This window comes from Dermatophagoides farinae, chromosome 6 (assembly GCF_024713945.1).
Source record: "Dermatophagoides farinae isolate YC_2012a chromosome 6, ASM2471394v1, whole genome shotgun sequence".
Taxonomy (NCBI): Eukaryota; Metazoa; Arthropoda; class Arachnida; order Sarcoptiformes; family Pyroglyphidae; genus Dermatophagoides; species Dermatophagoides farinae.
Window position 1 is genome coordinate 634,305 of NC_134682.1, and position 25,745 is coordinate 660,049.

The 25,745-nt window shown below is 31.6% G+C and overlaps 5 protein-coding genes across 10 annotated transcripts; 2 read left to right on the forward strand and 3 right to left on the reverse strand.

Moving 5' to 3' along the window:
- Positions 1–254: 254 nt before the first annotated feature.
- On the reverse strand, positions 255–2,254 carry Orc4 (origin recognition complex subunit 4). 2 transcript variants are annotated; one of them, XM_075731780.1, is made up of 2 exons: positions 2,201–2,254; positions 255–2,029 (listed from the first exon to the last, which is right to left on the reverse strand). In XM_075731780.1, the coding sequence occupies exons 1-2, from the start codon at positions 2,233–2,235 to the stop codon at positions 304–306; spliced, it is 1,761 nt and encodes a 586-aa protein (XP_075587895.1). In that variant the 5' UTR covers positions 2,236–2,254; the 3' UTR covers positions 255–303. The 2 variants fall into 2 exon arrangements, with proteins under 2 accessions (XP_075587895.1, XP_046912625.2); XM_047056669.2 differs by lacking the exon at positions 2,201–2,254 and having other exon boundaries at positions 255–2,022.
- On the forward strand, positions 1,341–3,936 carry LOC124493573 (uncharacterized). Of its 2 annotated transcripts, none has more exons than XM_075731782.1 (3): positions 1,341–2,753; positions 2,841–3,210; positions 3,444–3,936. In XM_075731782.1, exons 1-3 carry the CDS (start codon positions 2,589–2,591, stop codon positions 3,821–3,823), a joined length of 915 nt encoding a protein of 304 aa, XP_075587897.1. In that variant the 5' UTR covers positions 1,341–2,588; the 3' UTR covers positions 3,824–3,936. The 2 variants fall into 2 exon arrangements, with proteins under 2 accessions (XP_075587897.1, XP_046912628.1); XM_047056672.2 differs by having other exon boundaries at positions 2,339–2,756.
- LOC124494034 (uncharacterized) lies at positions 3,859–11,422 on the reverse strand. The gene is made up of 2 exons (XM_075731783.1): positions 10,328–11,422; positions 3,859–4,192 (listed from the first exon to the last, which is right to left on the reverse strand). The coding sequence occupies exons 1-2, from the start codon at positions 10,933–10,935 to the stop codon at positions 3,946–3,948; spliced, it is 855 nt and encodes a 284-aa protein (XP_075587898.1). The 5' UTR covers positions 10,936–11,422; the 3' UTR covers positions 3,859–3,945.
- Positions 4,494–10,005, reverse strand: stnB (stoned B). The gene is made up of 9 exons (XM_075731777.1): positions 9,788–10,005; positions 9,032–9,730; positions 8,624–8,967; positions 7,864–8,560; positions 6,815–7,798; positions 6,277–6,743; positions 6,080–6,215; positions 5,652–6,021; positions 4,494–5,594 (listed from the first exon to the last, which is right to left on the reverse strand). The coding sequence occupies exons 1-9, from the start codon at positions 9,864–9,866 to the stop codon at positions 5,549–5,551; spliced, it is 3,822 nt and encodes a 1,273-aa protein (XP_075587892.1). The 5' UTR covers positions 9,867–10,005; the 3' UTR covers positions 4,494–5,548.
- A 3,106-nt stretch (positions 11,423–14,528) lies between the features above and the next one.
- LOC124494032 (uncharacterized) lies at positions 14,529–22,467 on the forward strand. Of its 4 annotated transcripts, XM_075731778.1 has the most exons (9): positions 14,529–14,628; positions 14,689–15,239; positions 19,175–20,018; positions 20,082–20,376; positions 20,445–20,548; positions 20,620–20,868; positions 20,950–21,523; positions 21,594–21,763; positions 21,843–22,467. In XM_075731778.1, the coding sequence occupies exons 1-9, from the start codon at positions 14,617–14,619 to the stop codon at positions 21,897–21,899; spliced, it is 2,856 nt and encodes a 951-aa protein (XP_075587893.1). In that variant the 5' UTR covers positions 14,529–14,616; the 3' UTR covers positions 21,900–22,467. The 4 variants fall into 4 exon arrangements, with proteins under 4 accessions (XP_075587893.1, XP_046913123.2, XP_046913126.2 ...); XM_047057167.2 differs by lacking the exons at positions 14,529–14,628; positions 14,689–15,239 and adding an exon at positions 17,111–18,572 and having other exon boundaries at positions 19,059–20,018; XM_047057170.2 differs by lacking the exons at positions 14,529–14,628; positions 14,689–15,239 and adding an exon at positions 18,204–18,565 and having other exon boundaries at positions 19,059–20,018.
- Positions 22,468–25,745: the final 3,278 nt, after the last annotated feature.

The following is a 25,745-nucleotide window of genomic DNA, read 5'->3' on the forward strand; positions in this document are numbered from 1 at the left end:
ATCGATCGATCAATCAATCGATCGAATGTCATTTTTTCCTCATTTTTTTTCGTTCACTCTCAAATTGTTGATTTTTTTTTATATTAAATGAGTGATGATGTTTTTCTTTTCTCTCTCTCTCTCCTTTTTCTTCCAAAATCTGTTTGTAAAATCAAGAACAACAACAACGAGATGATGTCATCTAAATATCACTGATAGGCACTCTTTATTTTGAAATGAATAATAATAAAAAAACAACGATGGCTATTTCTCATTTCAAATTCATTTTTATTGGATTATTTTATCACATTGAAAAAAATATGGTTACCACAATCTTTTAATTGCTTGTGGTAGAATATGTTCAAAATATTTGATAAATTGTTCCAAATGTTGTTCGGAAACATTTGGCACCAATTTGGTCCATTTATTAACACAGGCAATATTCTGTTTGACCGTTTTTCGTCGTGAATAACAATCACTTTCGAATATTATCATATCCGAATTGATCAGATTGTTTATGGATTTTATAATCAATCCCATTCGTGTTTTACGTAATAGTGTACAGCCAATACTCCAATTGAATAGATCGGCACAGGTGAATATTTTAACATCTTCATTACGTAAATGGCGTAATAGAATCATTAGAAATATGAGATCATTTTTTTTCAATCGAGATATAGCAATAATTTGTGGATCAGTAATCAATGATAAAAGTTTCGTCTTTTTGTTATTTTCTTTATTGTCCATTTCAAAGTTATTGTCATTACGGTCATCCGGTTCGTGATAAAATGAATATTCAAAAACAATACGATTGATTTCATTGAAATTTGGATTGATTGCAAACGATCTCACTAGTTCAGATTCAATCAGTGATTTATTGGCAATGAAATTGGTTTCCAATGTTGGATTCTCTTGACAAAGACGCTGTATCCTGGACATGCAACAAGTTTTGTATAAATCATATTGTTTGAATGGCGATACTAAATGAACGACACGTTGTGTTAATCGTGATCTGACCCGTTTTTCTAAAAGTTCAATATAATCAAGTCTTCGTGTGATGCCTATGACCAAAATCGATCGGCCATGTTGTGTTAAATCCAATAGATTGTAAAGCAGTGTCTGTTGTTTTCTACAGAACACATCAAAATTATCCAATACAATAATCGAACGAAAATTTTGATAATTTTCAGTCAAATTACGAAACTGAGACATAATCTTCGGTATAGAATTATTTACTCTTTCCGACAGTTCCAGATCATCAAACATCAAGTCTCTCTCATCATCTGTTAAATCAAGATCGTTGCTGTCTTGTTGTTGTTGATCGAGAAACCGATTTAAACATCGACCAATCAAACGTATTGTTGCTAAATCATCTTTGCCATGAATGGCGCCATCAAATTTGAACAATGCAACTTTAAGATGATTGAAATTGTTGACTTTAAAATTTGCATCATTATTTTTATGATGATTCAATGATGATGATGATGATGAAGATTTTGATAATGAGGACGATGACGACAATACCGGAAACGATGTGAGACAAGTTTCAATTAATTTCGTTTTACCAACACCAGCATCACCACAAACAATCAACGAGTTAGCTTCCGATGTTTTCAAAAGATTTTCAATCATTTTGTTAATGTAAATGATTTCATCATTGTAAGAATTGAAAAGACCATTTTGACCACCATCATCAATACAACAATATGATGAATGCGTCTTTTCTGTCACATTGTCATTTACAAGATTTTTATCATCATTTGGTTTCTCAACATCAACAACAGCATTCAACGATAGTTTTTTCTTCTTCTTCTTATTCATCTTCTGATTACAATTGCTGTTACAATTTTGAGTTTCATTTTTACTTTTTTTAGCAATTTTACTTTTACTAGATCTTTCATCTTTGTTGTTTTTCGTTTTCGTCATTTGTTGTTGTTGTTGTTGTTGTCGTCGTCGTCCATTGGTGGGTGTAGTCAATGTTTCGTCCGATGCTTCAAGTCCTTTTGTTAAAATACGACAACTACGACGACGTGTTTCAATCATATTGTCACTGAATGAAAAAAAAAGAAAAGAAAAAGTGTTAGCCAATTTGTTTAGGCAAAAAAAAAAATCTTGGCAAATATTAGATTGTGGTTGTTATTTTTTATTTTTATTTGAAATGGAAAACATTTCAAATGACAACTATCATCATCATCATCAGCATCAAAAATGACCACCATACAACAGAGCCTCATCATCATCAACAAGTCCCATCATCAACTTGTTGATGATCTGATTGTTGATGCTGTTGTTGTCAATGGGAATGAAACCAGTCCTGAGAAAGTTCTTTGATCTTGCTACAATTTACGTGTGTAGGTATAATATGTTTTGAGTGCATACCACCCATAATCACCAGAAATTCATTAATAGAAAAAAAAGGGTTAAAAACCTATGATCAACCCGAAAAAAGTTTTTTTTTGCTCAACTAGACAATCTCGTTTTTTGAAAAAGTATCTTTTTTTCATCGTCGTTGTAATCAATTTCTTCAAAGTCATCATTCGTTTTTTGTATTGGCCATCAGAAAAGAATCATCTCATCTACTATAGGGAAATTCTTTCACAAATGTTAAAATGTGGACTCCAATCACAACAGTGTTATTATTATTAGCCATAATTATTCATCGATCTCATCAACATGGCCGAATGTTGGAACCACCATCAAGAAATTCAATGTGGAGAGCTGGTTTCAATACTAAACCAGATTATGATGATAGTGAACTATTCTGTGGTGGAATAGTGGTATGAATGACTTTTTTTGAATTTTTCTTTTTTTTTGAGTTTTAAAATTATCATCACTAATGATTTGATGAATGATAATCATAGGATCAATGGAAACGAAATAAAGGCAAATGTGGTATATGTGGTGATTCATATTCAATTCGGCCACCAAGACCATATGAAACGGGTGGAATTTATGCTAGTAATATTACCGTAAGAAATTATCGACCTGGTTCAGAAATCGATGTCATCATAGATTTGGTAGCAAATCATATGGGAACATTTGAATTTAGTATATGTCCACGAGATAATTTTGAACAACATGAAACTGAAGATTGTTTCATACCATTAAAAGTGAATGGATCAGATAGATATAAACTTCGTTCACATCGAAATGGAATATTCACCATGCCCGTCGCATTACCACGTGATATTAATTGTAAATATTGTATTTTTCGTTGGCATTGGAAAGCAGGTATGTATGTTGGATAATTATCAAAAAAAAAAGAAATCACTTACCACAGTCAATTTATTGATGAATTTCAAAAAAATTGTCAAAAAACTTGATGATTTAAAAAAATCTAAAAAAAACACTCATTCCAATCGCGTTTGGTCCATTCATAGACAATGTTACTGAAATTTTTTTTTCAAAATTGAATTTCTCGCTTTTCTAATTTTTCTTTTCAATAATTATCAATTTCGAAACAGCTAATAATTGGGGAATATGCGCAAATGGCCGTCAAGCAATCGGCTGTGGACCACAAGAAACTTATCGAAATTGTGCCGATATAGTTGTTGGTTATGAATCCGGTATTCGTGGTCTGAATTATGAGCCACCACCTTCAGTTGTAAATGGATTCGATCGAATGATAATGAGTAATGAAATACCTAAAGATAATTTCATCACACATCATCGAATTCATTGGCCTGGAAATCAACGTCATAATCCTAATCACCACCATCATCACCATCATCATGATCATCATCATTCTCATGATTTTGAATCAACAACAGCAGCAATGAATGATTCTGAATTTACAATTACAATGGCTACGACTGAATTGCCAATCACATACATCGATCATTGAATTGTGAATCTTAGTTTTTTTTTTTGGATAAAATTTTTTAAATTTCATTTTTTTTATTTGGTTAATTAAAATCTAAAGAGAAAACATTAATATGTTTCTCTGTATGTATGAAATTCAAAACTTTAGAAACATGTACAAAGACAACAAAAGCAACAGGTACACCAACAGTGGCCACGTCCGGCATCAGAATCATCATTTATTTCACGAATTACACTAAACAGTTGTCGTTGTTTTGGTATAAATATATGATGATAATTTTGTTCATTACGAAATTTATGTGGTGGTCTATGTCGAACTAGGATATCTTTATTCAATTCAAACATTTGCCATTTTTGTTGTTGTTGTTGTTGTTGTTCATCTTGATTCTGTGTCATGATTTTATTTGGATTATTCATATCGATCGTTTGTTGTTGTTGTTGTTGTTGATCAATTGTCCATGCTGTTGATGGTATAGCCTGTTTACAATCTTCAGTTTTTGCTTTACGAAATTTTTCCAAATGATAATAACGATGAATATTTGGTAATGGATTTGTTTTAAACATTGTAGTATTATTGGCTGGTGGAGAATTGACATTTTTTTGATTGACCATTTTGTTCTCTTTGTTTTCAACATCCAGACTACTACTACTGCTACTACCACTATAGAATCAACAAAATTCAACAAATTTAAATTCAAATTTTTTTTTTAAATTTTATTATATCGAACTCTTTTTTTCTGTTATTTTTATTTTCCATTCAATTATTTCGGAAAACAAGAATTCGAAATAAAAGGAATATATAGAGAGAGAGAGAAAAAAAAAGATAAGTTCTATCAAAAGAAAAAAAAATTATACAATATTTATTCGGTTCTAGAGAATTTATTGAATTTATGTCAACAATTTTATTCTTGTGTGTGTCTGTATGTGTGTGTGTGTGTGTGTCTGCGTGTGTTGGTGGGTTGATGTGTGTATTATTACTTTTGAAAAGAGTTATATTGCCCAAAAGGAAGATGAAACACAAAACACAACATTTATAAATAGAAAGAGTGAGATAGAGAGAAAGAGGTAAAATTGATGATTCGAATGAGATATGATTGATGAATTGATGTGTGTGTGTGTGCATGTGTAGGTTTTGAATTAATTTTCTGTTTTAATAAATTTTTTTTTTGGGAAAAAAAAGATTAATAAATCTAAAACACAAAAACATATTTCACACACACACACACACAAACACACACACACGTTTAAAACATTATTGTAGAATATATACCAGTGTGTATCTAGAGAAATGAGATCCAAAAATTTATGTGTTGTTTGTTTGTTTGTTTGTTTAAGCAACAGATTGTAAATGAGAATTTGAATGTCCAGATGAATTTTTCAAACAAATTAAAGACAACCAGGAATCATAAAGATCTGATGATGATGATGATGATGATGATGATGTTTTTCGATGAAATGATGATGAGCTATTTTAGTCACATAACACACACACAAATGAAACGTCATCTAGTATTTGATCAATTTTTGACTTTGGTATTTTTCTGATGATTATTAGTTTGGATTCATGATGATGATGATGATGAGGTTACACGAGGATAATCCATATATATGAATGATGATTGATGACGGCCTATTGTTTCGTTAGTACATATTATTGTGGTTTATGTGATGATGATTATTATTGATAGAAAAATAAAACATTTCAAACTAAATAGGTAGGTGATGGATGAACAGACAGATGTTGGTGTTATATGGAATATGGTGCATGTGATTCTTGAATAATTGAAGTAGTACTTGAAGAGATCATTGTTAATTGATATCAACTAAAAACAAAAAAAAAATCAAATTACATATCAACATCTTGATCTGGTTCATCAGCAGCATGTGGTTGTTCATCTTCACTACTATGTTCTTCTTCATCATGACTTGATGTTTTCAATGAACCATTATTCAATGTTGTTACACGTAGATATTCAGGTTCCGGTTTGTTCTCATCATATGTTATATTCAAACCAATTTTATATTCATATTTAGCATTATAACGAACAAATTTATCCGGCGGTGTTTCACAATTAACAGAAATTGATCGTAATGTTGTATGCGATACGGTTGTCGAAGGCATTCGAAATTCAACATGAACAAAATCATAAAATGTTTCTGGTATTCGATCAAATGATGATAATGGTAAACGAACCAACATTAATTGTTGCGTATAAGCTCCTATCGTTCATCAGGATTTAATTAGTTTCCGATATAATCAACATTAATCGGGACTTACCTTGTCCGTCTTTGGGCAATTTTGGGATACGCCATACGATTGAATGATATGCATGTTCATATTTTGCTAAACCAGCTGTCACTTCAATCAATTGAGGTTCAGGATTTGCTGCAGTTCCCAGAATACGATCCAATCCCTATTTATGGTATGATATGATAAGAATGTGAATAAATTAAATTTCATCTACCATCATTTACCTTAAGTTTTCCAGAACGTCTATTAGTGGAATGAACAGCTCCATAGCGGAAATGTTTTTCTACCCTAAAAAAATATACCCAACATTCAGGTATATGAAAACGAATGGCAATATCTTCACATGGTATTTGTCCGTGTTTTCTCGATATACATCCAGGTACCAGAATGTCACATTTGAGCTCCATTTTCGATGGTGTAATATTCATATAAGCGCTGACCTGTAATGGAAGTTCACGATTCTTTGGTGGACGGATGCGAAATCGCATCATTTCAAATTGACATGCATCCGGTGGTATCAAACGAATAACTTGTTCAGTTTCAAAATATTGATCTTGTACACAGGAATGAAATTCTTGTCGTTCAACACGAATCCATTCTTCAGTCACTACAGGTAAAATATCATGCCGTCCAACAACTTCTTTGCCTTGTCTTCTTAGATCATTTATACCAACTTCAATGACTGGCATTCCTGTAAATATTTTTCGACAGAAAAAAAGAGAAAATAACTTGATCAACTTCATTAGACAAAATAAGACTAACCATTTAAAAATGCAAGAAAAAATATCCGAACACGAGCCAATTGTTTTTCAACAATACCAATTTTGTTCTGTTCAACATAACATTCATCTTGTACACAACATTGAATCTCTTCAGTACGATAAGTTAGTGCACGATCACGATGAACAGTCATACGAAACATTGATTCTTCAACAACCGTCAATAGTTCTTTAATGTCATTATATTCAAGTGTACCCAATTTAAGTAATTCACTGATTTGTGGTGAATGTTCGACAGGCATTCCAAGTTTGGCAAAATCACCCATAGATTGAATCTGACCTTGCATGACTTTGGCAATTTGTCCCGGTCGAACACCGACACGTTCACGATAAAATATGTATTGCACTTTGACAGTGAATATCTTCCCATATTGATCATATTGTTGTGGAGAAATTTCCGATAACGAATACGATGCTTGTAAGGGTAACTCCTGAAATGGTTGAGCATCACCTTTCTTATTAAACAATTGTAATACACAAGTTTCAGGTATGAAACGGACAAATATTTTCTTCCAATAACGATTTGCTGTTAACTTTTTCTTGGCCGGATGTCGCAACATCATTTCCCATCCTTCACCCAGATATGGCGGTGGATAATCTTCGAGTGGCTGAGATGTATCCTCATCATAAAGAGGTGTTTGTGGTGATGCTGGTGAATCGGTTCCAGCAGCTGTACGTTGTTGTTTTGAAGCGGCTTCACCAAATGCAGTTGGCCATTCAGGTTCTTCTGTCGTAGCCGTATCGGCAGTTTCTGAACCTCGACGATTTTCTGAACTGGCAAAAAATCTTTCAAATTCTTCATCGATAAAACTTTTTGCAGTCTTTTTTGGTTTTATTGCTGACGAACTACGATAACCGGTCAATATTAAATCCTCTTCACATAATTCTCCTTCCTCTTGTTCGATATCTTTTTCAGATTGAGGAAGACGCTTTGGTGACTTTGGTGGAGGTGGTAATAACGGAAGTGCTACAAGAAACAAAGAAAAAATTGAAAAATCAAATTTTATTATTACATTGAATTATATATCATACCCAAATTTGAATTGGCTTCCGATTGATTTGTATCATTGTTTTTAGCTCTAATAACAATTCGAAAACTTTCCTCTGGTTCATCATCATCATCACCATCATCATCGAATGAATCGGAATCTTCGAAAGAATCTCTTTTCTTTTTTGGTTTCTTGGCCACTTTATATGGTGTATTTTCAGGCTGTTTGGGCACGAATGGTTCGAACGTATCAAAACCTCCAATACCATCTTGATTATTAGCATTAGATTTTGCCGTTTTATATGGTGATGCAAATGGATCATCTTCAATACGGACAATTTTTTCACTTTTATCAGTAGCTTCGAAACGAGATTCAAATGCCTCAAAAGCCTTCGAATCGAATCCACTTGTATCGAATGGATCTTTCGATTCCAAGCTAGGCTCATCACCATCAGTTGTTTGTGCTTGATAATCCAAATTGTTGTCAACTAATTCCCTTAATGAATTAGGTTGTAAATTTTCGATAGCAACTTCAGCAATATCGACCGATGACATTCGATCTGTTGCTCTTTCATCTATGTCTTTTTTTGATTGTGATTCAGGATTATTATCTTGTTCATCGTTGAAAGCATCATTAATGATTCCTTGAGCATTAACATTTGGTTGGCCAACATAATTCAAGTCAAGGCTATCATTTCTGCCTATGATATTATCAAGGCCAATAATCTTTGCATGATTTATCTGTAATAATTCATCATCAATAATATTAATGGCACTAATGCATAGATCATTAGTTTAACTTACTGCTTTGCTTTTATGCTGTGTTGTTTCTGCCATTGTCACTGATGTTGCTGAGTCTGGAACAATTTCATCATTGTTGTCACCATCTTCAAAATAAGAAGTGATTGGTGAATCAACAAAAACAGTAGTAAATGGATCAAAATGGGACGAACTACGTATAGCATGCTCATCTGTATGGTGTTCACCTGTTTTTCTGATGATTACATCATCATCATCATCATCATCGTCATCAACATCTTGGCTTTGTCTGCCTGCGGTCTTCGATACTCGACGCAATAAAATCTCAGACGATGTTATCGGTTCAAACTTTCCCTGTTCATCGTCTTCTTTTTTTTTATCATTGATTGCTATCAATTAAAAATATAACATAACATTAACATTGTTTCAATTTTTTTTTTAAATTTCACTCACCTGTAAAAGCATCAAAGGCACTGCGAATATCATTCGCAACAATATTACTTGGTGATATATCGGAAAGATCGGATAGATCGGATGAATATGGTTCAATTTTTTGTGGAGCCATCAATAAATCGGTTGGACTTATCGGTGATGAATCTTCAGCATTTGTTGATACAGGTTGAACTTCAACACGATTGGCTGCAGCCAATAATTCAATTTCATTCATTGATGAATGAAATAATTCTTTGGCTTTTGATGAGGTTATTTTTCGAATATTTTCTTCATCATTTGTGGATGAAGATTTCCTTTGTTCGATTGAAGATCTTTTGGAAGAGAAATTTAGATCATCATCATTAATGGTTTGGAATGGATCGAATACAGTGGTGTCATTATTCGAATCAAAATTGGTTATTGTTTTCACTGTAGTTATTGTTGTTGTATTTACATGATCATCACTATCATGAATCACTTTATCATCATTGATTTTGTTTTGTTCATCAGCGAAAACATCTTCATCAAAATTTGTTGACGTTTTATTGATACTTTCGAAGAAATCGGCTGACATATCGGCAATGGCACTAGCAAAATTTTTCGCTGTATTTGATGTTTCATCATCATTGTTGTTGCCAAGGAATGTGGTAGTTTCATTTTCTGGTGATAGAATTTCAAACGGATTGGTTGAATTACGTCTTTTTGGTGTTCTGGCTCCGACTATTGTATAGAAAATATTAGAAATGGATGATGAAAATATCAAAAAAAAAAACATACCTGAATATGGTGTTTGTGTTCCGGACGCAGAGTATGGAGTATAACTTTCTTCAAGATCGGCTAAAAATGGATTGGACATTTTGTTGTTTTTGTTTATTTCAATTAATCTTTGATGGCCAAATCTTTTTGTATAGTCGATTCAATATAACTAGTATCAAATGGATCAATTTCATCGACATCAATGTCTTTGATTAATGTTGGTTTCAAAATCGATTCACCACTTTTAATGGCTTCAACATCAATAAATGACGTATCGAATGGATCGATCGTCGGCTCTTCAATGGCAAATAATGATGTGTCTGTTTTTGTTTTTTCACCATCCACTAATGGTATTCCTGGTGCTGGATTGGTGAATCCAAAATCTTCAATTAATTCCCGTGCAATTCGTTTTGTTTCTTCGTCAATCACTGGCTTGGTTTTGTCCTTATCTATTGATTGCTGTTGTTCAGTCTCGTCTGTGTTTTAGAGAGAAAAACGAATCCAAATAATCCAGTCTCTTACACCTATTGCAAATATTCACACATACCTTGTTTAGGAAATTGAAATATTGGATCTGATGGATTATAATCGGCTGTTTCGTCGAATGCTGCCCAAGCACCGATATTTTTTGGTGCCGTTTCGTCAAATTGATCTGAAAAAGTGGGATCTTCAAATTTGCTGATTTCTTTAACAGCTGATTCGGTTTGTAATTTTTCCAACACAGTTTGTGTTTTCGATGTTACAGCATCAGCTTTGGCTGTTAATGATAGAAAAAATTTCCACTCTTCACAATCTTTTTTACTTTCTTCTTGTTGACGTAGTTTTTCTCGTTCCTCTTTTCTATATTCTTCTTCTTTAGCTTTTAATTCTTCAAGCGATAATTTTGGCTGCTCTTGTTGTTGTTGTTGTTCCTGTTCACCAAATGATAAAGGAAATGGTTCACCAACTGTTATATTATTGACTGAATCAAAATTAGCAAAATTTGTATTTGTTGAATCAAATTTAATTTTTAACTGATCATTAATATCTGTTGTTGTTGTTGTTGTTGTTGTTAATGTCGATGGATGTGGCGGTATTTCAGGCACATAATTATCGAAATCATCATCATCATCATTTTTACGTTTGGGATTCCCAACGACTTTGGTGATTTTTTTCTTCAAATAGTTCATATCTCAACGGAACAGAAAAAAAACGACGACAACAACAACAATCTAATATTTGCTACTGATATGATGATATTCATTCCTTTTTGGAGATGAATAAATTATATTCGAAAAAGTTTCTTATTGCTGATAATAAATTCGAATAAATGTCAAATGTAATGTCAATAATAAGATGTGTTTATAACCAATGATGATGATGATTATTGTGGATAATCCACTTTTTTTTCGTTTAATTGTTTAATGATTCTTTCACATAGAACACACACACGTACACACTAGTCACAAACAAAACTATAGTAGACATTAAAAAAAACGAGTCAGATAAATTTCAAGAAAAAAAAACAAATCATTCAAAATTCATCCATTAGATAAATATAACATGAATGTGAGTAACATGAACATTGTTGATGCTCAATTTTTTTTTTGCTTTACTTTACTTTAATCATTAATGACGATGTTTTTTTCCATCATTTCTCTTGTTGTTGCTGTAGTAGTAGTAGTTTCACTACCATAGCAAAAAAGTTGTTCCAGAACTGTTCCAGAATCTGATGAGAAAATAACAACAACAACAACAATAAAAAAGAATCCAAATGATTCGTGATGATAGTAGTAGCAGATTCATTTCTATATAGCCATGTTTTTGAGAATGTCATTCATTTTTTTTTTTTTTTTTTGATTGTTTGTTTGAAATTGCTGCCGGTTTTTTTCGTTTGATGGTCCAAAAAGAAAAAAATTTGGATTTTCCCCATACACTACTACTGCTTCTCCATACCCTTCATTTTTTATTTTATTTCAAATTAAGTCAAGGATGTCGACACAGTCAGACACACACAACAACAACAACAACATTGACGTCATTTGGTCGCCCAAAACTATCTTCTATATATAAAAAAAAACTTTTCAATTCCAGAAATTCTTCATATCTTGTGATTTCAAATTTTTCTTCTTCTTCTTCATCGTTCTATGCCTACTTCTTGTTGGCATTTCATCTATTCTATCTTTATATATAGATCGATAGAATTCTAATACCACCGGGTGATTTTCTAGTAATAATTCTGGATTCGTAGTGGTGGTGGTGGTGGTGGTAGATTCATTTTTATTATTATTATTATTTTTAGATTTCCAAATTTTTTCAGCTTACATGTGTGTGTCTGTGTGTGTCTATTATTCAATTAAAGCAATCTATATTAATGTTTATATCATTTTTATTAACCATTAAAAAAAACCATAACGAAAACCGGATGAACAACGAAAAATAAAAAATTCAGTTCAATTATGCGCAATATCATAATCATCATTGATGATTAAAGTGATTCGATTCGATTATCGATTCGTTTACAGATAGAAAAAAAATATATAATACATCAATCGATCAACCAGAATTGATTTGTTGCTGTTTTTTTTTAAAAAATTAAAATCCAAATAATAAAATGATTATGATGATTGAAGTGAGAAGAGATTCTATTTGAATGATTCAGATGTATTCGAAGATGTAAGAAAAAAACCACTTCCACTTCCTTTTTTCTACCACCGCTCCACTACACATCCTCACGTATTTTAATCCCGTTCGAATGGGAAAATTTTTATTTTCAACCAGAAAACAAAAACACACACAAAAAACAATTGTCTCGATTTTGTTTCTGTTAAATAATAATAATCTATGATGTCTGCATTCTTAGTCAGTGCATACACACACAGACGGGCACAGAATTTATTGAATGTGACAAGTTTGAATGTAAACCCAATATATATCCGGACCAATATGAGACAAATAAATATCTTTTTCTTGGAACCACCAAATTTGAATCCAATGATGAAACAAAAAAGAATAGCACTTCTTCTATATATATATCGTTGGCTATTTTTTTTCGAACGATAAACGGAATCTTTACAGAATTGGATCTGTTTTTTTTTCATAGCAAAAAAAAAATGCAAGGAAAATGTTCTTTTGGTCTGTTCTAGTGGAATATTTGTTTTTTCGACTGAAATTATTTCATCAATCGAAGAAAATGAATGTCAAAGTCGATAATCAAGATGATGATGATGATGATGTTAATTTTCAAGTTAACAAGAAGCTCATCAATGTAGATCATTTCAATTTTTTTTTCTTTCTCAATTCACGGTCCAAAGTGGAATAAAATTAAAAAAAAATTTTCGTGCATTTAATTAATTTCTCTCTCTCTCTCTTGATTTAATGGACCGATGATGGGCCACTGATGATGATGATGATGGCGATCTTCTTATATTGCCTGCCAACATGTTGAAATGATGTGTGTGTGTGATTAATTTTCGTGAACAAAAAAATGGATCAATAAAAAAAATTTCATAATTTCATTATTTGAATTTCATAATTTAAAATTCCAACAAAAAAAAATTGATCCATTGATGATGAATGGATCAAAAAACGTTGAATGTCAACAATCATGTCATGTCCATAATGAATGTCAATGTGATTCAAAACCAATAAAATCAATGATGAACTATATGGAAAACATTTGTCATTCATTCCAATCCAATCCAATCTAATCTAATCTAATCTCATTTTTAATTTTTACACAAATTTATGGAACAAAAAAAAACAGCAAAGGAAATGACTAACGATGTAAACGTGATTTCTATTTATTCGGAAATGAAAAATATTTGCGCACACACACACACACAAGATAAAATCATGACTTTTTCATGGTGATGTTATCTTCAGCGAAGAAAAAAAAATCATCACCATCTTCATTATAAAACGGATTATTATTTAACAGAAGGAAAAAAAATGTCAACAATTAACTCAACGATTTCTCTCTCTCTACACCGCAAAAAAAATTGAAATTAATGAAAATTGAAAAGCCCATCACATCTGAAAATCTAAATTTCATTGACAAGAAAATTGTGCCAGTGATACACCAAAAAAAAAAATCAATCAATCGATCAATTAACCTTTTTCGAATGACTTTATTTTTATTTGGTTTTTTTTTCATGATTACAAAACACATTGATCATGACAGACAAAAACAGGTAAAAGGGCATGGGCAAGATAAACTTATCGGATTCAATAATCTGAAGAAAAAAATTTTTTTTTTCTTCATAATTCACTTTCACAACAACAACAAAAAAATGCCGAGGCAGAACAAGTTTTGTGTGTGTGTGTGTGTGTATGTGATCCAGACAATCACCGACGATGATGACGACGACGACGACGATGATGATGATTATCGATCCAATATGGATAATGAATGATGATGATGATGATGCTCAGATGACCTAATATCATTTTTTTTCTTTTCATTAATCAGATCAAATGTGATGATTATGAAAAAACAACCACGAAATGATGGTCATCAAATGTCACATGTATGTAATGGTTATAGTATTTTATCATCTTCGTTTGCTCAATTGGATCATATCTTGGATCAAGGTGTGTGTGTATCATTTGTTTTTTTTCTCATTCAATTTTTTTTCACTTTCCTCTCCATAATTTTGATTATGGTTCGTTTGTTTTACACGTAATTTTAATTGAACGTTTCTTCAATTCTTCATAGGAAATTTGTAATGTTTTGTGAGTTTCAGCATCGGATATATAAATAAGACATTTGGCATGATTAAACTTCAATCATTCGTTGGAGTTTCTATAAGTTATCTGTATATTTTTTTTCCCAACAAAATCAACATTTTAATCATATATCATTTAGCATCATGTATCGAAAAGTAAAGTTTTTTTTTTGTTGAAAATTTTTTTTTTTTGATCAAAAAATGTTTCCTTTCTAGGTTTGTATAATGACAGCTTTGATGGCTGTAGCCGTTAATGCATATGGTGGCGGCGGTTATGGTGGTGGTGGTGGTGGCGGCGGCGGATATTCTAGTGGTGGCGGCGGTTATGGTGGTGGTGGTGGCTATGGCGGTGGTGGTGGTGGTTATGGCGGTGGTGGTGGTGGTTATGGCGGTGGTGGCCCAGTTTCAGCTTCATTGGCCGTTTACAGTAACCATAATGTCAATTTCCGACCAGTATCAAGCCGTGGTTACGGTAAACCAACCAATGTCTATGTTGACAGCACAAGTTCTCCAGTCAATTTTGTTTTCCGATCTTCATCTGGTGCCGTCAATGTTCAACAACAACATCAATCAGGCGGTGGTTCATTCAAAGAAAACTCATCTGAAGATGCTCCACATCGATTGGTTCAAACTGTCAGAAAACCAATCATACAGGAAGTCCGAGAAATCATTACCCCAATGCGAATAATCAGACAGGAAATTCAACCAGTACAAGAAAACATCCAAACTTTGATTTCCCGCGATGATGGAGCTGGTGGTGGTGGTGGTGGTGGTGGTGCAGGAGGCGCTGGAGGATTTGGAGCAGGTGGTGGTGGTGGTTTCGGAATTGGTGGAGGCCGTGGTGGTGGTGGTGGTGGTGGTTGTGGTGGAGGTGGTATGGGCTGTGGTGGCGGTAGTGGTCTTAGCTACAGTGGTCCATACGGTAGTGGTAGCAGTTATGGTGGTGGCCAACGAGGTGGTTATTAAAAATCAGTTGAAAATTTTTCAACAACAACAAAAAAATCCACCTATCTGTCAAATGAATAACCGGAACAAAACAACAACAAAAAAACTACCCAAAAAACCTGAAAAATAGACAAAGATAATGAATGAATGAATGAATGAAAAATCACCATCACCATCACCATCAACATCATCATTATCAATGATTGTCAAAGTTTTTCATCACAATCATTGAACACATTCATATATTTTCATATATAAAAAACATCCACACATCCACATATTACATTACATTACATATATAAAATCATTCCACATGTAAAAAAAAATTATTAATAATGAATATTATATATTCACATTGTTAATTTGTAATAAATAAACCTTGAAAAAAAAATATTAGCCACGGTTATTCTTTTTTTTTCTGGTAACATTTGTTCATTCGGGTAGAATAATAATAACCAAAATAACCAATATTTTGGTGGTGAAAACATTATAATTCAAACACAGTCACGTGTGAATGAATCACGCACACACACATATGATGTGATCTTCATTGAAACAAACAAAATAGAAAATAGAAAAATTCTCCTTTCAAGGTTTCAACACATAATTTAAAAGTTTTTTTTTCCAATTTAATAATGAGCGTTGAGATCGTGTGTATATATCAAAAGATCGAAAAGGACAACGACAGATTAATGATAGAATGTTTTGTTTTGTTGTTTTTCTGTTATCTATCCAAAAATAAATGAATAAAATATGTGATCATCATAGATGTAAGTGTTGTTTTGTTGATTTAATTCAATAATAAATAATAATTTAATTTGATTTGAAATATGGCCAATACCAATCAATCGATGTGATGATGATGATGACCATTTATTTTTATATTTTTTTTATTTTCTTTACAAACACAACAAATGGAATGTTGTTGTATACGATACTTGGTAATGTAGTTATTCCATCAAAAAAAAAAAAAAAAAATTTTTGTTGTTGTTGTTTTTCTGTTTGTAAATGATTGCCATGTTCTTCTCATCATCATCATTAGCACCATTTTTTTCATTCCACCATCACAATAACGTGTAAATATCATTCAACACACACACTATCCTTGGATTTTAAAATATTCGATGTTAGTCGTCGTCGTCGTTGTCGTTGTAGTATTTATGTTTGCCAAGCATTTTGGCTAGCTTTTTCAGCTCACGATTTTTTTTTTGGTTTATGAAAATAATAATAAATGATGATGATGATGACCACCACCACCACCACCACCACCTCCCATGATGATAAGATCGCTATTCGTGTATCATATGAATACGAATACGTGTTTGGCAAATGGCATTCAATTCAATTTATTTTTTTCCATCAGGTAATCATCAAATGTTAGCTGTAAAAAAAAAATTGATGCGCAAATAAAAAAAAAACTATTATTCTTGACTTTCAATCCATCGAGAATTTTTTCCAACAACAACAACAACAACAACAACAACGACGACGACGACGACAACAAAAACAAAACAAAAAACAATGTCTGTTCATTGATCAATCAATTTTGTTTTTGATTGTTATGAAAATAATCATTTGACTAATAATTAATCAATTGATTGATTGATTGGTTGATTGTGAATGCAAAGAAATATTCAAAAAAATTTCCAATTTATTCTTAATGGAGAAATTCATTTTTTTTTATCATTTCATCAACAACAATCACAACGACAACAACAACAACAACAAACAACGATGATGTTATGTGTGTGAAATTTTCATAATTTAAATGGTCATCCTCATAATCATAATCACCAATGTTCTGTTTAACATATTGCCAAATGGATCTATTTGATTATAATAAAAGACAATTGAAAAAAACTAGATTTGTTATTCTGGTCATATTTACATCGTTCATTATCGATATCATCGAATTTGTTTCATCATCTCCAACAACGACAACTGCAGCAACAACGACGACGACATTGGCAATGCCTACATTAATGATGAAAATGATAAATCATACAACATCATCAAATGATGAATGTGAAAATGATGATCAATGTAAACAATTGGATCAATATAAATTATGTGATCGATCAACAAGACAATGTTATTGTAATAATAATTATTATGAAAATCCATTCAATAATAGTTGTCAGGAAAAATATCGCCATCTACCTACATATAAAAAACAGGAACGTAAATATTTTAATAAATATCGTACAAACAATAATAATCGTCGTAATGGTGCTGCTGTTGATGATGATGATGATGATGATTTAGAAACAACATATCTTCAACATAGTTCAAATTTTCGACGTGATTTATTACAATACACTTTGTATGGATGTTTTGTCATTGGTCAAATCGTATTGACAAGTCATTATTTGATCCAAAAACGTATGAAAGTATTGAGGAGGCAGATTGAATTGGAAAAACAACAACAACAACAACAGCAGCAGCAACAGGAACAAAATGAAACGACTGATGAACGTGATACCAAAACTAGTGATGATGATGTTATTGTGGAAATCTGTTGAAACCCAGAAGAAACAAAAAAAAATCTGTCTGTCTGTCTGTCTTATAATAAAAATGGATCTCTTTATATATTTGGAATTTGTTTTTTCACTTTTTTTCACTTTTTTTTTGAATTTCAAAATGAGAAATTGAAAAGCGCTGGCGAAAAATTTTCGAACAAAAAAAAATTCAAACCTTTATAATAGTTGCTGACATCTAGTGACCAAAATTCGAATGAATGTCATTCGATTTATACAAATACATTGTTTATGAATGGTTATCGTATATGACAATATTGACAACAGCAACAAAAAAAAAAAAAAAATTGAGCCAAGATGGCGCTTCAAGGCGTGTGTGTTTCAAATCAACACATTCACATTAATAACCACTACCACAAACATACACAAACAAACATGACGTCGAATGCCCTCTATTGTTGAACGGCCAACTCCTCAACAGAAAAATAGTGCACAAACAATTTGATTGGACCAAAATAACTCACTCACTCATACACACACACACACACAATATATGTATATTTTGTGCGAGCGCTCTCTGTGTGTGATACAGGAATTACATTTCGTTTTTTTTTCATCATCATCATCATAAAAATTGCATTTTTCCCTGATTGCCACATTTTCCTATCCAGGTAATTTGTAAGTATTTTATTCAAATTTTTTTTTCTTGAATAATAAAATTTATTATTTGATCCAAGATGTTTGACACACATTTGTCAAACGAATATCGATGTGTGTGTGTGTGTGTTTGTGTGTGAGAATATCAATGAATGTCTTGTGGATTTGTCGATAGTAATGGCCTCTGTTAGGTTATGTTCCGAGTTATTCTTTCATCGCTTGTCCGCTTTGTGGCGGTTGTGCCATTTTTTTTTTTATTTTGTTTTGATTTAATAATTCCAAATGATGATTTTGATGATCATATTGCATAATTATGAAAATTTGTTAGCTTTTATAATTAAAAAAAAAAAATTTGTTAATGGATTGGATTTTCGATCAATGATTACAATGTTGCGTCTTATAGCACTCAAATGAGTTTTTTATTTTGTATGTCTGTGAGAGCCAGTTAAACAACAACAACAACTTTTTCATATTCGAATTTCTTTTTTTTCTCGTCATTCGATTTAGGTTGTTTTGTATTGCAAAAAAAAAAAAAAATATTCTTCCCTTTATTCGGATTTTGGAATCTTGAAAGCCCTTTGTTTCTGATACAAAATGACCGATGCTGTTGCTGCCGCCGAAACGGATTCCATTTCGGATATTCAGGATTATCTTCAAACATTTAATAAAGAAGTAGATGATGGTAGACAGACTACAACCGCTGCTACAACTGTCGCTGATGCTAATGATCAATCGAATTCAACAAATCAATTAATTTATACGATAGATGGTAAAGAGATTGCCGGCAATATTGTTTTGGCAGATCAAGATGGTCAATCAGAACAATCGGGTAATTTTCAAACATTTATGGTTATGAATGATCAACAATATATGTTGATCATGGAACAAGAAACCGGAGCTGGTGATGAACAACAAGCATTGGTTGTCACTGCGACTGACGATGAACAACAACAACAAACTAATGGTACAGATGATGAAACGGCCAATTCGAATCAACGACAAGAACCGGCATCAAATGTTTCGGAAACACCAGCAAAACGTACACGTGGAATGTTTCGTAAAAATCAACGAATCAAAGAAGAATTAATGGATGATGATAGTCATAATGATATCTCTGTTTATGATTTTAATGATCAACCAAATCGAAATAATGCATCACATGGAACGACGGCTGGTAGTTCTTCGAAAAATCAATCAACAGTATCAGCAGATGATGATGATCCCGATTTTAAAACACCATCAAAACGTGGACGACCGGTAAAATCTTCGGAATCATCATCACGTAAAACAAAATCTGGTTCCAGCTCATTGGTATTGAATACTTCAAGTGGCAGTAGTAGTTCAAATGTTCATGTTTGCACATATTGTACTTATACTAGTACAAAACGTTATCTTTTATCACGTCATCTAAAATCACATAGTGAAGATCGACCACATAAATGTGGAATTTGTGAACGTGGTTTTAAGGTTTGAAAATTCTTAAATAGTTTTTAATAATATAATGAATGTATTCTTTTTTTTATGAAACAGACATTGGCTTCATTACAGAATCATGTCAACACCCATACTGGTGTTCGTCCTCATCAATGTAAATTTTGCGATGCTGCATTCACCACATCCGGAGAATTAGTTCGTCATATTCGTTATCGTCATACACATGAAAAACCTCATCGTTGTACTGAATGCGATTATGCATCAGTAGAATTATCCAAATTAAAACGTCATATGCGTTGTCATACAGGTGAAAGACCATATCAATGTCCACATTGTACATATGCATCGCCTGATACGTATAAATTGAAACGTCACCTTCGTATTCATACAGGTTGTTATAATAATAATAATTAATTTGTAATTTTTTTTCATCAATTAATAAAAATTTGATAATCATAGGTGAGAAACCATATTTATGTGATGTTTGCCATCAACGATTCACTCAAAGTAATTCATTGAAGGCTCATAAATTGATACATACAGGAAATAAGCCTATATTTAAAGTATGTTTTTATTGTCATTGTTTTGTTTATTTTGAAACATAATTTTCAACATTTATTTGTTGTTTTATTAGTGTGAATTTTGTCCAACCACTTGTGGACGAAAGACCGATTTACGTATTCATGTTCAAAAACTTCACACTAGTGATAAGATGTTAACATGTAAGCGATGCGATCAATCATTCCCGGATCGTTATCAATTCAAAATGCATCTAAAAACACATGAAGGTGAAAAATGTTTCAAATGTGACTTGTGCAGTTATGCATCGGTATCAGCACGTCATCTTGAATCACACATGTTGATTCATACAGACCAAAAACCTGTAAGTTTTGTTTTGTTTTTCATTTTTCGATTCAATATATGATATGAATTCATTTTTTTTAAATTTTATTTTTATCAATAGTACATCTGTGAGGTTTGTCAATTGTCATTCCGACAAAAACAATTATTAAAACGCCATAAAAATCTTTATCATAATCCAAGCTATGTACCACCGGTTCCGAAAGAAAAGACACATGAATGTGCACAATGTTCGAAAGCTTTCCGTCATAAAGGAAATCTTATACGCCACATGAGCCTCCATGATCCTGATGCTAAAAACAATTTATCAAAAGATGCTGATTTGATGGGAAATTCCCAGCTAATCGATGATGAATATTATGAAGATGAAGAAGATTATGAATTAGATGATCCTACACAAGTTTCAATTATAGCAGCTGATTCAAGTGGTAACATATTGGATTCATCGACTGCCACCGATGGCCCCATACAGATTACATTAGATCAACAGCTTATTGATTCCAATAATGATCCAGTAATGTTGTTGTTGGTATCAGGGGATGGTGGTGATACATCTTCCAATGGGCAATCTACTACAGATACGGCTACAACTGCAACTGTTACAGCAGCAACAACTTCTACACCAAGAATCATTTCACGTTCCGCTCGTGTAACAAGAAGTTCGGCTAAAGCTAACGGTATGTTTTTTTTTTGTTGTGGCAATAATTTGAATTTTTATTTTTATTTTCACCACTATACTATTTTTAGATGTTCAAGTTATCTATGAGGAATCAAAATCCATGTTGAATAGTGGAAATGGCGATACTTCAGCTATTTCGGAACCAGCATCTCAAATATCGTTTGATAATAACGATACAATAAACTATGAAGAACAATTACAAAAACAAAAAGATCTAGAAGCTTGTTTTGGTTTCAAGGTTTGTTTGTTTTTTTGGTTATAATATCCCATCAATTTTTTTTTAATTAAAAAAAACCGTTGCATTTTCTAATCTTTAGGATGAAGACGATGAAGATGAGATTATTTTGTCTATGCCTGCCGTTCATGGACAATAAATATGATGAAAAATGATTATGATTATTCGATTTATATACAATTCATCATTATCATTTATATATCTTTTGGATTATAGAATATTTTTTTTCTTCTATCATTTGAGAGAGAGAGAGAAAATGCATACATCTTCTAATTTTTTTTTGTCAAATATTGTAAAAGCTAATTCATTTATTTTATATAAATGAAATATATATAAAATATACATGTCAGTTTCACATATATATGCTTAAAAAAAAATTATAATTGTTTATCATTGTGTATCATCATTCATTGATGATACACCAAAACATCATTCACCAAACGACAACAACAACAATGATTTGCTTCGTTTCAATTACACAAATGAATGATCCAAAATCATTTCAAATCATCAAAAAAAAAAAGAAAAAAAACCTCAATCACTTGATTATATTTCAAGCACACACATTCACATATACTCATTAAACTCATTATTGATAATCCAAAATCCATTATTCAAAGAAAAAAAAACAAATCAATTCGAAATACAAGTTTTTTTTCATCTCATTATGGTTTCAAAAAAAAAATGAAATAAAAAATTTTTCGAAATTTTTTTTCTAGTTTTTTTTTCATCTGGTCGATGATGATGATGATGATGATGATGGTTTTGGATACGTATACGTTTATGAATGAAGAAAAACAACGAAATTTTTTTTTTGTATATATAGAAAATGGAATTCATTCATAATGTGTCAATCATAATTATATAACACAAACCATTTGGTTCGAATCATCATTTGCTATGGAATCAACATTTTTTGTTTTGTTTTTCGTTGCTCGAACAGAGAAAATGTTTCAACTGTATAAATGATGATGATCTGACAGTTTTTTTTCTGTCGAATGAAGAGAATTGTTTCATATAAACATTTTATTTTTGCAAATGGATGCAAGTGGAAAATGGTGTAGGAAAAAAAATGTGATTAGATTATTCTGGCTTTTGTGGGTATCCATTAAACATTATATATGATGATCCGTATTATGATTTTCAAAAAAAAAAAAAAAAAATCCAAATGGAATCTATTGATATGATTAAGCCTTGAGGCATAATCATAAACGAAATAATACTCATACATATATATACACATTCACACACAATAGGATTCATTTTACCATGATACATGATGTGGAACAACAACAACAACAACAACAGCAGCAGAAAAAAACGTGCCTTTTGTTGTTAAATATAATAATTGTCGGGGTAAAGTGATAATAACTGATGACGATGATGACCAAAAAAAAAACCACAACATATATATCAATGATTAATGGGAAAATTAGGGATCATAGAATCTGTCAAAAATGTCATTTATCTATATCTATACACAAAGAATATTCTATGGTGTGACATATTTTTATAATATATAAATGAATATATGACTGATATCTTAATTTCATAATAATAATAGCTGGCTTGTTGGCTGTTTTTCGCATCATTCAGTTTGACATATGAAAACCTGTTTCGATTGAAAACTAAAAACACATGACTATTGGGACTATGCCAAACAAACATTATCATATGGGTTGTGGGCTTTTACATTGACAAGTGACTTTCTTTCTTTCTTTCTTTCTATTTTTCTTCCATCATTGAAACAAAATCGTTTGACAGATTTTTTTTTTCTTATACCAAGAAAAGAAAAGAATCCAGAACGTTTATTTTTTGCACAATGAATATCATATGTTGTTGTTGTTGTTGTTGTTGTTGTTTTTTTCAAAGAAATTTTGAAATTTTTTTTTTGTGAAAATCAAAAATGTAATACACACACACACGTCACGATCCAATTGGGAATTAAAAGTTCGTGCATCTATGACCATCACCACTATTTTATCCACTTTGAATTCTCGATTCTCTTTCATGATCATCATGATCATCATCATCGACATCGTCGACATTTGTAAAAAAAAAAAATCTTTGAAAAAGAAATCAAAAGAAATTCTCCAATTCTTGCAAAGCATAAGTTTTTTTTGATTCTCATTTTTTTTTGTATTTATTATTCCAATGTATGAATCAATGGATTATGCTGCAGAGAAAAAGAATGGCAAGTTTACTTTACTATTCTACAGAATAGTAACAACAAAAAAACAAATATCAACTGAATGAATCGAGATTTATATCCATGTTATGTTAGGTAATGTCAACTTTGTTATTTTTTTTTCATTCCCATTGATCATCCTTTCATTTCATTTGAATTGAATTGAAATTCATTTGTTTGTTTGTTTGTTTGTTTATTGTATGCAAAATCATCATATCGATGGGCGGAGAGAGAGAAAGTGTGTGTGTACACATTACAGAATTTGATTTAGTTTTTTTTATTTGGCCATAAAAAAATGAGGCTTTCAAAAGCTTGATATGTGGATGGATTCTTTGTTTTCAATTTTCAATATATCAAAAAGTCTGTCTATCTGTCTGTGTATTTTCGAACAATTCTTGTTCATACAAGGCGTCCATTAGTTTGTATCTCTATCTATATAATGGATACCCGAACCAATAGTACACAAGCTTTCACTGATAATAATGATGATGATGATGATGAAAAAAATCTGGTGAAGAAAAAAAGAAAAGAAAAATTCCCTTGGAACAACAACGACAAATAAAACGGGCTGTTCTCTATTGGTTCTAGGTTCTTTTGTAGCTTCTATTTTTGAATGAATTTTCTCTCATATTTTATGTTCGATATAGTAGACTTTTCAAGATGAACAACAATTGAATGATGATGATGACGTTTCCCGAGAATAAAAATAGTAAAACCAATCGGAAATCGAATCTATAATGAATACAACAGAATAAAAGAAACAGGAGAAAGAAAAAGAATAATGATGCTGGTGATGATGAAAATTCCAATGAATCATGTACATTGGATTAATGTTTTTCATTTTCATTTTTTTGTTTGTTTGTTTTTTTCTGGTCGTTTATCATTGGACCATGAAACGCACACACACACACAAATAGAAGATCATTGAATCGAAAGAAAAAATGGAATCAAGAAATACATTACATTCAAGAATTTTTTTTCTTGTCCAAAAGAAATCTGTAAAGAATCTTGATGATAATAATAATAATAATAATAATACGCACGATTGAAGAATAAAAATTTGTGATCGAATTCAATTCAATCGAATCGAATCAAATCGTGAAAGAAAAACAAATCAAGCTTTACAATATTCTTGCCTGTGTGTGTATTGAGAATTTCACAATAAATTCTCATTTCATCCAATTAAATGCAATATTCTCTATTCTGGGCGTTGTTATTGTTTTACTTTCATTTTGTGTTTCTACAAAAGAATCGTATTGTTTTACACACCAACACACACACACACACACATGCCAACTTTTATTATTCTTGATGATGATGATTGTGGTTGTGGGCATGTGTATATATTTTATGTAATTGGTTTTTTTTGTTATCGTTGTCGTTTTTTTCCAAGTTTTTTTTTTGTGTTTTGGTTGGTTTTCTATTGTAATATACAATAAATGTAGTTTTGGTTCACACCCATAGACACGGACAAATTTAACATACAGGATAGTTATTGAAGGCGGAACTATAATAATTTTTTTTTGTTTAGATTTTGCTTTTGTTATATTTTTGTTATGCGCAAATAGACAGAGAGAGAGAGAGAGAGAGAGAGAGAGTGAGAACAAAAGCCACCCACAGATCTATTCAATGAAGAATCAACATTTTTTGTTGTTGTTGTTGTTGTTGTTGTGATGATGGGCTTTTACACAATTGCGCACAATGAGCTTTTCATTTTCATTTTCATTTGTTTGTTGTTTTGTTCATATATCTAGAATTTTGTTTGTTTCTGATAAACAGAATCATCAAAGAATTGCG